At 42.1% G+C, this 14,463-nt stretch overlaps 1 protein-coding gene across 1 annotated transcript; it reads right to left on the bottom strand.

Annotated features, from left to right (window-relative positions):
• Positions 1 to 9,192: 9,192 nt before the first annotated feature.
• Positions 9,193 to 14,154, bottom strand: IL6 (interleukin 6). Its single transcript, XM_049893602.1, has 5 exons — positions 14,056 to 14,154; positions 13,699 to 13,889; positions 11,940 to 12,053; positions 11,071 to 11,217; positions 9,193 to 9,773 (listed from the first exon to the last, which is right to left on the bottom strand). Exons 1-5 carry the CDS (start codon positions 14,147 to 14,149, stop codon positions 9,606 to 9,608), a joined length of 714 nt encoding a protein of 237 aa, XP_049749559.1. The 5' UTR covers positions 14,150 to 14,154; the 3' UTR covers positions 9,193 to 9,605.
• Between the last annotated feature and the right edge of the window lie 309 nt (positions 14,155 to 14,463).

Raw genomic sequence — 14,463 nt, 5'->3', positions numbered from 1 at the left:
TTCCTCAACGTACTAAAGAGCATTTATACAAAGATAACAGCCAACATCACCTTAAATGGAGAGAGTCTGAAAGCATTCCCCTTGAGATTGGGAACCAGACAAGGATGGCCTTTATCACCACTCTTATTCAACATTGTGCTGGAGGTCCTAGCCAGAGCAATTAGGCTAGATAAAGAAATAAAAGGCATCCAGATTGATAAAGAAGAAATAAAAGTATCTCTATTTGCAGATGACATGATCTTATACACAGAAAACCCAAAAGAATCCTCAAGAAAACTACTGAAAGCAATAGAAGAGTTCAGCAGATTTTCAGGACACAAGATAGCTATACGAAAATCAGTTGGATTCCTCTACACCAACAAAAAGAACATCGAGGAGGAAATCACCAAGTCGATACCATTTACAGTAGCCCCCAAGAAGATAAAATACCTAGGGATAAATCTTACCAGAGATATAAAAGACCTATACCAAGAAAACTACAAGATACTACTGCAAGAAACCAAAAGAGTCCTACATAAGTGGAAAAACATACCTAGCTCATGGATAGGAAGACATAACATTGTAAAAATGTCTATTCTACCAACGGCCATCTATAGATTTAATGCAATTCCGATCCAAATTCCAATGACATTTTTTAATGTGATGGAGAAACAAATCACCAACTTCATATGGAAGGGAAAGAGGCCCCAGATAAGTAAAGCATTACTGAAAAAGAACAAAGTGGGAGGCCTCGCTCTACCTGATTTTAGAACCTATTATACCGCCATAGTAGTCAGAACAGCCTGGTACTGGTACAACAACAGATACATAGACCAATGGAACAGAATTGAGAATCCAGGCATAAATCTATCCACATATGAGCAGCTGATATTTGACAAAGGCCCAAAGTCTGTTAAATGGGGAAAAGACAAATGATGTTGGCATACCTGGAAATCCACCTGTAAAAAAATGAAACAAGACCCATACCTCACACCATGCACAAAAACTAACTCAAAATGGATCAAAGGCCTAAATATAAAATCTAAAACGATTAAGATCATGGAAGAAAAAAAACCAGACAACACTAGGAGCCCTAATACGTGGCATAAACAGTATACAAAACAGTACTAACAATGCAGAAGAGAAACTAGATAACTGGGAGCTCCTAAAAATCAACACCTATGCTCATCCAAGGACTCCACCAGAAGAATAAGAACATTACCTACAGACTGGGAAAAGTTTTTAGCTATGACATTTCTGATCAACGTCTGATCTCTAAAATCTACATGATACCGCAAAAGCTGAACTGCAAAAAGACAAATGACCCAATTTAAAAATGGGCAAAGGTTATAAACAGGCACTTCACCAAAGGCATTCAGGTGGCTAACAGATACATGAGGAAATGCTCATGATCATTAGCCGGAAATGCAAATCAAAACTACAATGAGATTCCATCTCACTCCAACAAGGCTGGCATTAATCCAAAAAACACAAAATAATAAATGTTGGAGAGGTTATGGAGAGACTGGAACACTTATACAGTGCTGGTGGGAATATAAAATGGTACAACCACTTTGGAAATCTATTTGGCGCTTCCTTAAAAAGCTAGAAATAGAACTACCATACGACCCAGCAATCCTGTTCTTCAGAATATATCCTAGAGAAATAAGAGCCTTTACACGAACAGGTATATGCACACCTATGTTCACTGCAGCATTGTTTACAATAGCAAAAAGATGGAAGCAACCAAGGTGCCCACCAACGGATGAATGGATAAATAAATTATGGTATATTCACACAATGGAATACTACGCATCGATAAGGAACAATGATGAATCTGTGAAACATTTCATAACCTGGAGGAACCTGGAAGGCAATATGCTGAGTGAAATTAGTCACTTGCAAAAGGACAAATATTGTATGAGACCACTATTATAAGAACTTGAAAAATAGTTTAAACAGAGAAGAAAATATTCTTTGATGGTTACGAGAGCTGGGAGGGAGGGAGGGAGAGGGGTTTTCACTAATTAGTAGATGAGAACTATTTTAGGTGAAGTGGAGGACAACACACAATACAAGAGAAGTCAACACAACTGACCTAAACCAAAAGCAAAGAAGTTTCCTGAATAAACTGAACACTTTGAAGGCCAGCGAGTGTAGCATGGTCGGGGGTTTGGGGACCATGGTTTTGGGGGACATCTAAGTCAATTGGCATAATAAAATCTATTAAGAAAATATTCCATATCCCACTTTGGAGAGTGGTGTCTAGGGTCTTAAATGGTAGCTAGCAGTCATCTAAGATGCATCAATTGATCTCAATGCACCTTGAGCAAAGGAGAATCAAGAACACCAAAGGCACAAGGTAATTATGAGCCTAACAGACAGAAAGGGCCACATAAACCAGAGACGACATCAGCCTGAAACCAGAAGAACTAGATGGTACCTGTCTACAACCAATGACTGCCCTGACAGGGAACACAACAGAGAACCCCTGAGACTAGAAGGACCCCAGAAGTCATGGTCCCCAGACCTTCTATTAGCCTAAGACAGGAAACATTTCCAAAGCCAGTTCTTCAGACAGGGATTGGACTGGACTATGGGATAGAAAATGATACTGGTGAGGAGTGAGCTTCTTGTATCAAGTAGACACCTGAGACTATGTGGGCAGCTCTTGTCTGGAGAGGAGATGAGAGGGGAGAGAGGGTCAGAAGCTGGCTGAATGGACACGGAAATAGAGAGTGGAGGGAAGGAGTGTGCTGTCTCATTAGAGGGAGAGAAACTGGGAGAATGTAGCAAGGTGTGTATAAGCTTTTGTATGAGAAACTGACTGACTTTGTAAACTTTGACTTAAAGCACAATAAAAATTAAAAAAAAAAAAAAAAGATAGGAAACATACTTTCTGTTTCCAGGAAGAGGGAGCAGATATATTTCCCCCTCTTGCTTCCACTAAGTACAACTAAAAACCCTGAGCATTATATATAAAACAAACATAAGAAGACTGAAAAGTGTAGAGAGGAGGCAAGACTACCTAGGGAGCTCAGGACCTAAGGAACTACAGAGTGATGAGTATCTGGGTTACCTTTTTGCCTCATATTATTTCAGAGTTAGTACTGAAGAGTACGGCAACCCAGAAATGCCAACAGACACAAAAAAACAGTCCTAAGAAAAGCCTCTCCTACCCAAAGGACTAGGGAAGAGACAGAAAACTTTTAGATAATAACCACTCTGCTCTACCCAAATATCACAGGGCAAACTGTGGCCCCACCAGCAAAGGCTAAATGTGGGGCCTAGACTTCCACCCTAAAATTTCAGACTCCTGGAAGGAAAGGAGGCGTTCAGCATAACCATATTGTTGGTACAAATAGTTGAGGCACAGTGAGTTACTCTTATCGTTTAGGAAACTGTTTACCATTCACGTTTCCAGATCGTAGCCAGGGCCAACCTTGCAAGCAGTCCTTTGCAACAATAGCAGTCTTAGGCCTGCTATGTTAACTCTTTTTTGCATAGCCACACACTTAGCTGCAAAAGAGTTGGATGGGCAGCCACATGTCTAACTGAAACTCTATTACTATCGAAGAAGAGGAGAATGAATTTAGAAGGATAACTAGCAGTTGGCTGTGGGAATTTACAAACTCCATGACTTTGGACAAGTTGCTTAGCCTCTCTGCTCCTTTCATTACTGTGTATGCCTCTGAAACAAGCCACGCATGGAACCATGCCTGGCACACACACAAAAAAACCCCAAAAACAAAAACAAACCCATTGCCGCTGAGTCAATTCCAACTCATAGCGACCCTATAGGCAGAGTAGAACTGCCTCAAAGGGTTTCCAAGCAGCGGCTGATGAATTTGAACTGCCAACCTTTTGGTTACCAGCTGAGCTCCCGGCACATAGTAAGTGCTAAATAACAGTTATATTTTTACTGTTACTATTAATCTAATATTATAGCATGTGGGCATATTTGGGGGTTGGTTTATCACTTCTTGCCCATACATAACCCGCCAGGAACTCTGAAGTTGGTATCAGAAGTGGAATTTAGACTGCTGCCTCTCTATCAGCTTTCTCTCTTGCAGGAGATTTTTGGGTCAAATTTCCTAGTGTAACATATGTGTCCACAAGCCCCTAGCCTTTGGGGATAATCCGTTCCTTTAGAATCCAAATGTAATAACCAGTGTCACCATTCCATCCTCGCTATAGGAAATTCAAACCTCCCTGAGGATTCTTTGTTTTCTTGGGTCTTACACATCTTGGTTGTTGCCTGTCAATTCTCTCTTTGAACTCTTATCTTTGATCACTTCTTGAGATCTCATATCTGAATCTTCCTATGGTTTCAACCATCCATTGTCCACTTTGCCCCAAAAGGTGGACATGAACCTTCCTTCCTTCTTCAGAGCTGAGCTAGCACAAGATTGAAATATTTGCTTTATGCTGGTGAATAAATCTTACGGAAATTTTATGAGCAAGAGAAAAAAGAAATTAAAACTGCTGGTAGAGTTGCAGTGTCTGAATTTTCTAAGTCACATCAGCCACAAAGAGCTTCTTATTGTTCTCTCTTTTTCACTGCTTGCTTCCCTGGTACCATCTGCCCTGTTGGTGGGACCTGCTGCAGAGAGCTGAGTCTCTTCTAGCTCTTCTTTTTCCTACCCATGGAGCCCAAACCCCTGACCGTGCCGCCAGATGTTGTTAGTTGCTGTCTAGTTGGCTTCGACATCATGGCGATCTTATGTATAACAGAATGAATCACTGCCCATTCTGGCGCCACCTTCATTATAGTTGTTATGTTTGAGTCCATTGTTGCAGCTATTGCGTCATTCTATCTAATTGGGGGTTTCCCTCGTTTCGCTGGCCCTCTACTTTACTAAACATAACCTTTCCTGATGATGTACTCAAAGTAAGCAAGTCAAAGTCTCAATCTGCTCACTTCTAAGGAACATTCTGGTTGTATTTCTTCTCAGACTGATTTGTTCATTCTTCTGGCAGCCCCCGATATATTCAATGTTCTTTGCCAACACCACGTTTTGAATACATTGATTCTTCTTCTGTCTTCCTTTTTCATTATCCAACTTTCACATGCATATGTGGCAATTAAAAAGACCATGATCTTAGTCATCAAAGTGACATGATGATGCCAGCAAAAGAAACTGAAAAAATCCCTCAACATTCAAAAAGCAAAAGCAAGCAAAAAACAAAACAAAAAACCAAGACAAAACAAAACAAAAACATCCCAAAACAAAAGCTCTTTCCAAGCAAATTTCTCTGTATCTTTCAGCTCTAGTAATGATTTTATTTAATACATTCTCCATGCTCTTTCTTAACTTGGAACTGCTTATTCAGCCTTGTCTTTACTACACCCTTCTTTGTACTTCTGCCACTGAGGATTCCTTCAGTTCCTACAGCATGCTCTCTCCGCCTCCTAGCCTTTGCACATGCTGTGCTCGCCACTTAGAACACCACCCCACCTCCTCACCTGGTGAAATCCTCCATATTCTTTATATATAAACTTAAATGTCATTTCTTTTGGGAAGCCTTTTCTGAACCCTTCAGCCCAGATTAGATGCTCCTACTGTGTGCTATCATAGTTTCTTGTACCTAACACATGGCGTGGTAGTTATTTCTTAAAATTGTTTTCCCTAGACTGTAAGTTCTTTGAGAGCAGAGACCTTTTCTGTCTTATTCACCTTTTGTATTCCCAGGGCCCAGCAGAGAATCTGGCACATTGTAGGTGCTCAGAGAATGTTTAAATAAATGAATTAATGAATACCCTCCAATTCAAATTCTCTGTGCTTTTACTTCTCTATCCAACCCCTGTTTTTTCCATCCCTCAGAGCCTCTACTGTGTCTTCTGGAATTCCTGCACCCGTTTTTAGTTACTAATCACTAATCCCACTGAATCTAGCTCCTAAGTGTCTTTCATTGATAGTTGCCACTACTTTACCTTCTCGTGCTGTTGCTACCGCTATAATTCAGGCCATTGTCATCTCTCCCATGGGCTACAGTGATGGCCTTTGAAATTCCTCAGTGTTATCTTCCAGCCCTTTCCCCATCCATTCTCCACACTACAGCTTGAGAGATATTATTGAAATGTAAATTTCATATTCTACTATTTACAATCTACCAATGCCTTCTCACCACGTGTGGGGTGAATTCCAAAATTTTTAATATGGCTTCTGGTATTGCCTATGATCTGGCCCCAGCCTCCCTCTCTACTCCATCTCAACCACCCTCCTTCTTGCTCTTTATATACTGTACATATTGTACAGTTTTCAATTCTTCAAACATCGTGTGCCCTTTGTTGATTTAGATCTTTACACTTGCTTTTCCCTCTGCCTGAAATGCTCCTTCCACCCATCTTGGCCCAGTTAATGCCTATACACCTTTCACAACCCAGTTAAAAACCTCTGTTCCTCAAGGAAGCCTCCATAACTGCCATCCCCAGGCCTAGTTTGGTCCCGCTGCTATAGGTGCCCTCAGTATAGGTTCTTACCAAAACAAACCAAACCCACTGCCGTCGAGTTGATTCCAACTCATAGCGACCCTATAGGACAGAGTAGAACTGCCCCATAGAGTTTCCAAGGAGCGCCTGATGGATTCGAACTGCCGACCTCTTGGTTAGCAGCCATAGCACTTAACCACTACACTACCAGGGTTTCCATAGGTTTTTAGTACGCCTTATATTTTTCTTTTTTGAAGGTCATCACACTTACATTCTTTGTTCAGTGTCTGTTTTCCCTTCTATAGTGTAAACTGTGTGTTGGCAGGGACCGTGCTATCTTTTCCACCTCTGTATGCCCAGAATTTCCTGACTTGTATTTGGTGCTCAGTACATTTTTGTCTGAAGAATGGTTGCATTTGTCAATTGCAGTTCTCTTTGCTTTTTTATTTGACCCTGATTTTGGGAAGCCCGCTTTTTTTTTTTTTGTATTGAACTTTAGATGAAGTTTTATAGAACAATCTAGTTTCTCATCAAACAATTAGCACACACATTGTTGTATGACATTGGTTAACGACCCCATGACATGTCAACACTCTCCCTTCTCAGCCTTGGGTTCCCTATTACCGACTTTCCTGTACCCTCTTGCCTTCCAGTCTCTGCCCCAGGGCTGGTGCTCCCCTTTAGTCTTGTTTTGTTCCGTGAGCTTGTTCAATCTTTGGCTGAAGAGTAAACCTCAGGAGTGACCTCATTACTGAGCTGAAAGCATGTCCAGGGGCCATACTCTCAGGGTTTCTCCAGTCTCTGTCAGGCCAGCCAGTCTGGTCTTTCTTTTAGAGTTAGAATTTTGTTCTACATTTTTCTTCAGCTCTGTTCGGGGCCCTCTATTGTGATCACTGTCAGAGCAGTCAGCGGTGGTAGCTGGGCACCATCTAGTTGTACTGGACTCAGTCTGGTGGAGGCCGTAGTAGATGTGGTTCATTAGTCCTTTGGACCAATCTTTTGCTTGTGTCTTTAGTTTTCTTCATTCTTCCTTGCTCTTGAAGGGGTGAGACCAGCGGAGTATCCTAGATGGCCACTCACAGGCTTTTAAGACCCTAGATGCTACTCACCAAAGCAGAATGGAGAACATTTTCTTTATAAACTATGTTATGCCAGTTGAGCTAGATGTTTCCTGAGACCATGGTCCCCACAGCCCTCAGCCCAGCAGTTCAGTCCCTCAGGGAGTTTGCATATGTCTATGGAGCTACCATGACCTTGGCCTTGTACAGGTTGTGCTGGGGGAAGCCCACTTATGATGTGTAGTTTCTAGAAGCCAGAGTGTGTGGCTCCTCCTTGCGTGGCCCCTCTCAGTTCTTGGCCTCTGTGGACTTTCCCTTGCCCAGCATAACTCCTCCCCTGGGGGAAGAAGTATATAGTGGTTAGAATGAGAGGAAGCTTTATTAGAAGAAAGAACTTTATGTTGCTGGGGTCAGAGAGGGGAATCTTTACTGAATTCCCAACATTGTGTTGCAGGGGGGTGGAGGCGTCATGCGCTGTTGTCCATATTGCCTCTCCCTACCCACCACTCTGAACTGGGGGGTGAGGGTAGGGAGAGGAGGAAGGCAGTTGAAGAATATTGCCAATGGGAAAGGAAATTGCAGGTAGAAAAGACATAGAGGTAGATGTATAAAAAAAAAAAAAAAAAAAAAAAGATGTATAGGTACTGATTATTCATTGCCTCCTTTGTAAGTCCTTAGAATGTTTAACTGTTTATATTTTTCATTAAGATGAAGATATATAAGTGCAAAGTACTGGTAATGTCCCCACTCACTGGCTAGCAGTATATGTGCCCAGGAATGGAAGTGTCTTATATTTGATCATCTGTGTATGCTTTTGTCATTTAAAGAGTGCTTATTGGGGCCTCATATGTTTAGGTTCAAGGAGCCTCGGTGGCACAGTAGTTAAGCGCTTGGCTGCTTACCAAAAGGTCAGTGGTTTGAACCCACCAGCTTCTCTGTGGAAGACAGATGTGGCAGTCAGTTTCCATAAAGATTTTAGCCTTGGAAACTCTATGGGGCAGTTCTGCTGTCCTAAGTGTCACTGAGTCAGAATTGACTTGCAGGGGTTTATGTTCAGGTTCTGGCCCAAGGATGTAAAGATAAATATAGGCTGCCTTCTTGTGGTACCCAAATGCTGTCTGGAAGAAAAATCCATAACTTTTAAGATGTGATATAATGTGGTAGGTACTGTGCAAAATTTGAGGAACCCATAGGAGGGAGACAGAACTTCTAGTTATTTTTGGAAGCTTGCACATTGCTGTGTATGATGGAAGTGTTTGCATGGTCTCAGTGGCAATTGGTTGCCTTTAAATTTATTCCCTGTATTAACATGCCCTGGGGTTTTCTATATCACCTCTCAGTTTCCTGGGAGGCTGTAGGGCCTAAAGTTTAAGAGTAGGGAACCTCAAGGCAGGTTTCGAACCTGGCCCTGTGCCTTACTTTGCAGTAGACGGCATAGGTGCATCACTTTTCCAAATCTGTAAAACAGTGTGCTACTGAGATTAAATGATATGATGGATGCAATGCACTTCACATAGTAACTGGCATGTAGTAGGTGCTCAATTATATCTTTTGCCTGGAGATATAATTAATTATCTGCTATATACCAGTTACTATGTGAAGTGCATTGCATCCATTATATCATGATACATATTTGGTCATTAATCTTGGTAGTGACAAAATTAAGCTTAACAGGACAGGAAACACACAGGCTTAGCTGCTAATTTTTTTAAAAAAGGCAATTTATTGGTATAAAAACAATTTAAACATTACATAAATACAATATAAATATTTCTTTAAAAATATGTATAAGTTAGCAATTTATTTGAGGTAAGCCTACACATTCCATGAAATGGTCTGGCTCTGAAATGATGAGGATGTTCAAGCTGGATAGCCATTTTATGTTATTTCAAAACTAATACTTAAAATACTTCAAGTGGCACTTCATAAAAATATAAATATTTAGATCACTTATATAAATTAACTCAACTTTACATATTTAAATATCAATAAATTAAAAATAATTAAAATAGTGTCCTAACGCCCGTACTTTTTTAGTTCTTCACAGAGAACAACATAAGTTATGTGCCCACCACACAGGTTTTTGACCAGCTGAAAGAATGCCCATGAACTATAAATGATCTTGGATGTCCAGGTTACATTATCCGAACAGCCCTCAGGCTGAACTGCATGAAGTCATCCAGGCTTCGCAGGATGAGGTTAATCGTTGTGTTCTTCAGCCACTCAGTCTGCAGCTGCAGCTTAGACAGCAGGCTGGCATTTGCAGTTGGGTCAGGGGTGGTTACGTCTTCTGGATTCTTTATCTGAAAGGGGAAACAAAAAAAAAAGGATTGTTTAGATATTGAAGAAATGCTTTGCAGTGGAGAGATGCTTTGAGTTGTGGGAAGATGTTCAAGGTGGAGGCAGATGAGACTAATTGGGGCCGCCTGGCCTGACTTGCCCTATGGGGTGAGGTGCTTCTCCTCAGAGCCCACCTTGCTTAGGCCCCTTTCACGCAACTGAATTATAATCATCCCTTTGTGACTTTTTCTCCCATTAGACCATAAGCATCTTGAGGACTGCCACCGAATCTTATTTGTCTTCTATTATCTGAAACAGTGCTTGGCAGATAGTTGGAATTTCATAGATATTTGTTGACTGAATAAGTGATTGAAAGACCCATAATTAGAGGCTTTGAGGTGGGTTCTTTAGTAGTCTCTAACTCTAACACTTTTCTCTGGTTTCTTCGTTCCCATTCATCCAGCATCTACTGAGAATCCATGGTGTGCCTGGCTGTGGACTCTGAACTAAGGATGTAAACAGACAGGGAAACACCCACAGAATATGGGGAGAAGTAACTTGTTAAAAGCTCTGCACTTCAAAGTGTAGTCCTGGAGCTGCATTGGCATTATCTGGGAGCTTGTTAGAAACACGAATCTTAGGCCCCACTCCAGACCTGCCGTATCAGACTCTGCACTGTAACAAGATGCCCAGGGAATTCCTGTGCACATTCAAGCTTGAGAAGTGGTTTAAGGAAAATAGCTAGTAAAGGCCCAGCAGCTCATTTACACCTTGTGCCGTCAACTCCCCATCACTTGGCATTTGAATAGGTAGCTGGTGGGTGATCAGAGCCCTTTGTACCTCCTCCTGCACCCTTCAGCTTTTGACCATTTCTCTGCATTAACTCTTCTAGCAAAAAGTAGGAAAAAGGAGTTGAAACTGCCGTAATGACAAGAATGTCACTTGGCAATAATTGAGATATTAAAATAAATTTTGCTCTTTGTTACTATAGATCACTGAGCATGCTTGGATGTGCCTCCTTCTGCCTCTGCAGATATTTTTTAATTTCTTAAGCTATTAGGTATTGATGTTAAAATCCACCTCATTTAATGTAGTTTTAAACGCAGTTATCAATGCCCTTTGATGCCCTTTGCAGAAAAAATTGCAGAAGGCATCCTATAAAAAACACTAAAAAAATGTTTAGCTATCAGGAAATATTTCTTAGATCCTTTCTTTATATGTAGCCATCTTTTCTGAATCAGCATGGCATCCCCAAATTCTCTAGGCAGCCTTCTTTGAACCTCTCTTCCCCATGCCAGGTGAGGGCTGGCAGACATTCACCTTTTGCTTCAGGATCTGGACCAGGGCTTTGGTGCTGTTCTGCACAACTATGACGTTTGCCTTACTGCCCTCGAACTTGTTCTGCAGGTAATCCAGGTATATTTGAAACTCCGAAAGACCAGTGATAATTTTCATCAGACAAGTCTCCTAAGAGAAAAGATGGTGGAAAAAATGGTTATTATTAGGAAGATATAAAGATTTTAAAAGTTAAAATAGGTATGATTTGGCTATTTTCTTTCCTTGCCCCTCCAGAGAACTTCAAGTACTTCTTAAGCATCGTGTTTTGGGACATCAGACAACATCAACTGCCCAATTTTACATATCTGGGCAATCACAGGCATTATTTAATTTCACCCAAAGACCATCAAGGTGCTAGAATATGGCAACCAGAACCCTTTTCTAATTCTTTCCTTGGTACACTTCCCTCTGGCTGCATTCCTGCCCTTGCCAGTATTGGGCTGAGACCTGCTTTTAAGGAATAATCAGAAGTCAGTGCAGCTTATCTCACTGTTTGGAAGGAGAAGCTTTGTAGAGAATGACCTCAGCAGGGAGGGAGGGCCAGGATCCTGCCAGGGCAGCAAAAGAAGGGAAAGGTCACTGGACCACCTTATCCAGGAGAAACTAGCTAAACCTGCTGGGTTTTCACTCTTAACACTTGCCAGATGTGAAAACTGAGAGGTCATTTCTAACCATGCCTGTTCAAAAATAAATTGCATTTAAAAAAGCTTTAAATTCCCTCTTCATGAAAGTTACATAATGAACTTTACATCTACTTTGTTGCCTGCATGTATCTGTGAGTATAGGTACTGCATGCAAGAGGGAGAGTTTTTGCCCAAGGACTAGCTAAAAGTGAATGTGTGAGTTCATACCTTATTGAATCCAGAGTGGAAGCATCCATCTTCTTCTGTCATCTGTGGAAGCTTCAGATTGTTTCCTGCCAGTGCCTCCCTGCTGTTTTCACACTTGTCATATTTGTCACACATCTGGGAAGGAATATCAAAATCTTTATTATATAAGTGCCTCTAAAACAACCACCACCAGAGGGCCATTCATATTCTACCACAGCCAGGAAGTTCTCCAAGGACAAAGTCACAACCCATTAGCATCCTAGCAAGCAAGGTAGAGTAGAATTGGGCACGCCTGAGTTCAATTGCTGGCTCACCTGTGACTTCAGACTTGTTATTTGTCCTGAGTCTGAGTTTGCTTATCTTTAAATTGGGGATAATTAAACACTGTCCTTGTAATTTGTTGGGAGAATTAGACAAATTTATGTAAAGTACTTGGCCCATAGTAGGTACTTGTTGTTTTTAGGTGCCATCGAGTCATAGTGACCCTGTAGGACAGAGTAGAACTGCCCTATAGTGTTTCCAAGGAGCGGCTGGTGGATTTGAACTGCCAGCCTTTTGGTTAGCAGCCGAGCTCTTAACCACTACGCCACCAGGACTCCAAAACCCCACTGCCACTGAGTGAATTAATTCCGACTCATAGGAACCCTATAGGTACTTAGTAAGTGGTGATAATTTTGATGATAATGTGGTGAATATAATTCAAGCCACAGAATGTTCCAGTAGGAGAGACCTGTGAGATCAGCTAGTCCAACCCCATAATTTTACGGATGGGGCCCACAGGTGGTAGGGGATTTGCCCAAGATCACAAAGCTGGTTCAGCAGAATAGGAACTAGAATCCAGGCTTCCAGTCCCTCTTCTGTGTTCTTTCCTTGCTACCAGACAAGAGCCAGATACCTTGCATTTAAAGCTTGGGGGCTAACGGAACTACCAGAACATAATCAAAGAGAATACTGACACATTGTAAAAAATGTAACTAATGTCACTGAACAATATCTATAGAAATCACCAAATGGGAACCTACCTAATTTGCTGTGTAAGCTTTTGCTGAGAACATAATCAATTAAACCAAAAAACTAAACCTGTTGCCATCGAGCTGATCCCAACTCATAGCAACCCTATAGGACAGAGTAGAACTGCCTCATAGAGTTTTCAAGGAGGGCCTGCTGAATTTGAACTGCCAACCTTTTGGTTAGAAGCTGTAGCATTTAACCACTATACCACCAGGGTTTCCATAATCAGTTAGTATTTAAAAAAATAATAATAAAAAGAATGCTTGGGGGCTGCTGTAACCTGCTGTTGATGTTTCCACTTTTGTGGGCTATATGGTATGCATCTTAGCTGGAATAACTTTAGAAGTCCTAACCACTGAGCACGCAAACCGAAAAGTACTGCAGTTGGCCTGAGAAGCTGAAGATTCGTTTTAAGTGGTACTTTTCTAGTCCTCCCAAAACCTAAGGGCAAAAAGAAGGCTGACAGGCCTTATTTTTGGCTGAGGGGAAAGGAGTCCTGAGAAACACTATCAGCTCATGCCAAGTGTGGAGCTGGGAATGGGCCAGGGGCCATGGACTCAAGCTCCATTCTGTATTTCCCAGAAAGGAAAGCAATTTCCAGAGACCAGCAGCAGAGGAGGAATACAGAAGATAATCGGCCCTCTTTGGCCTCGAATCTAACCTGTCCCAGTACATATCAAAGACCTCCCAATGCCCCTGTCCACATCCAGGCACAAGGAAAATGAATGTCCTACACCAGTACTTTCTCACCACAGTCAAGCCTACCCACCTTCTTTCTCAGAACAGAGATTTCGGCGAGGATGAACCTTATGAGTTCTTCGGTTTTGTCTGGAGAGGTGAGTGATGGTCTGTTTGAGGTGGCATCATCTTTGGAATCTCCTTCCAGGGGTTTTGGGTTGGGGAAAGCAGAAGCCATCACCAGAAGCAGCCCCAGGGAGAAGGCAACTGGACTGAAGGCGCCTGTGCCGGAGGGAAGAAGAGCGCGAGTGAGCTGCTTGCACGGCTGGGGGAGCTGTGCTGCTGACTGCTGGCTGGCCGCCAGCCCCACCGCTGAATACACCACACGCTCCCTCACACAGCACTCGGCAGCCGGGCAGTCCCAGGGCTTGGGATTTCCTTCACTTACTTGTGGAGAGGGAGTTCATAGTTGGGCTCCTGGAGGGCAGATGGAGCTCTCTTTTGTTCCTGGTGGGCTGAAGGGCAGAATGAGCCTCAGACATCCCCAGTCTTCTATTTATTGGGGTTTGATTCTAATATTGAGACTCATGGGAAAATCCCACATTTGATAAATCTTTGTTGGAGGGTGGGTGTGGGGCCAGGGCGGGTGGGGTTGATTGGAAACCTTGTTAAGATTGTGCAATGTGACGTCCTTTAGCATCACAGAAATCACAACCGGGGGGGAAAAGTGCTGCTGAGGTCATCACCGAGGCTAGCCCTAGAAGCAAGATCACTCTTCCTTTACTTTCTTTTTTTTTTAGTGACTCAGCACTTTGGTCTCTCTTGAGAAAGAAAGTAAAGCTGGAGTCATGCACGA

The sequence above is a fragment of the Elephas maximus genome, chromosome 8 (genome assembly GCF_024166365.1).
Source record: "Elephas maximus indicus isolate mEleMax1 chromosome 8, mEleMax1 primary haplotype, whole genome shotgun sequence".
Classification (NCBI taxonomy): Eukaryota; Metazoa; Chordata; class Mammalia; order Proboscidea; family Elephantidae; genus Elephas; species Elephas maximus.
The sequence above is the reverse complement of the archived record's forward strand: the minus strand, read 5'-3'. Positions and strand labels throughout refer to the sequence as shown.

Excerpts from the sequence above, each read along its gene's own strand:
- IL6 (XM_049893602.1), bottom strand. The coding sequence starts at position 14,149 with ATGTCTGAGGCTCATTCTGCCCTTCAGCCCACCAGGAACAAAAGAGAG. Across the intron at positions 13,890-14,055 it reads TATGAACTCCCTCTCCACAA|GCGCCTTCAGTCCAGTTGCC; the intron begins GTAAGTGAAGGA and ends CCTCCGGCACAG. Across the intron at positions 11,218-11,939 it reads TCCACTCTGGATTCAATAAG|GAGACTTGTCTGATGAAAAT; the intron begins GTATGAACTCAC and ends CTTTTCTCTTAG.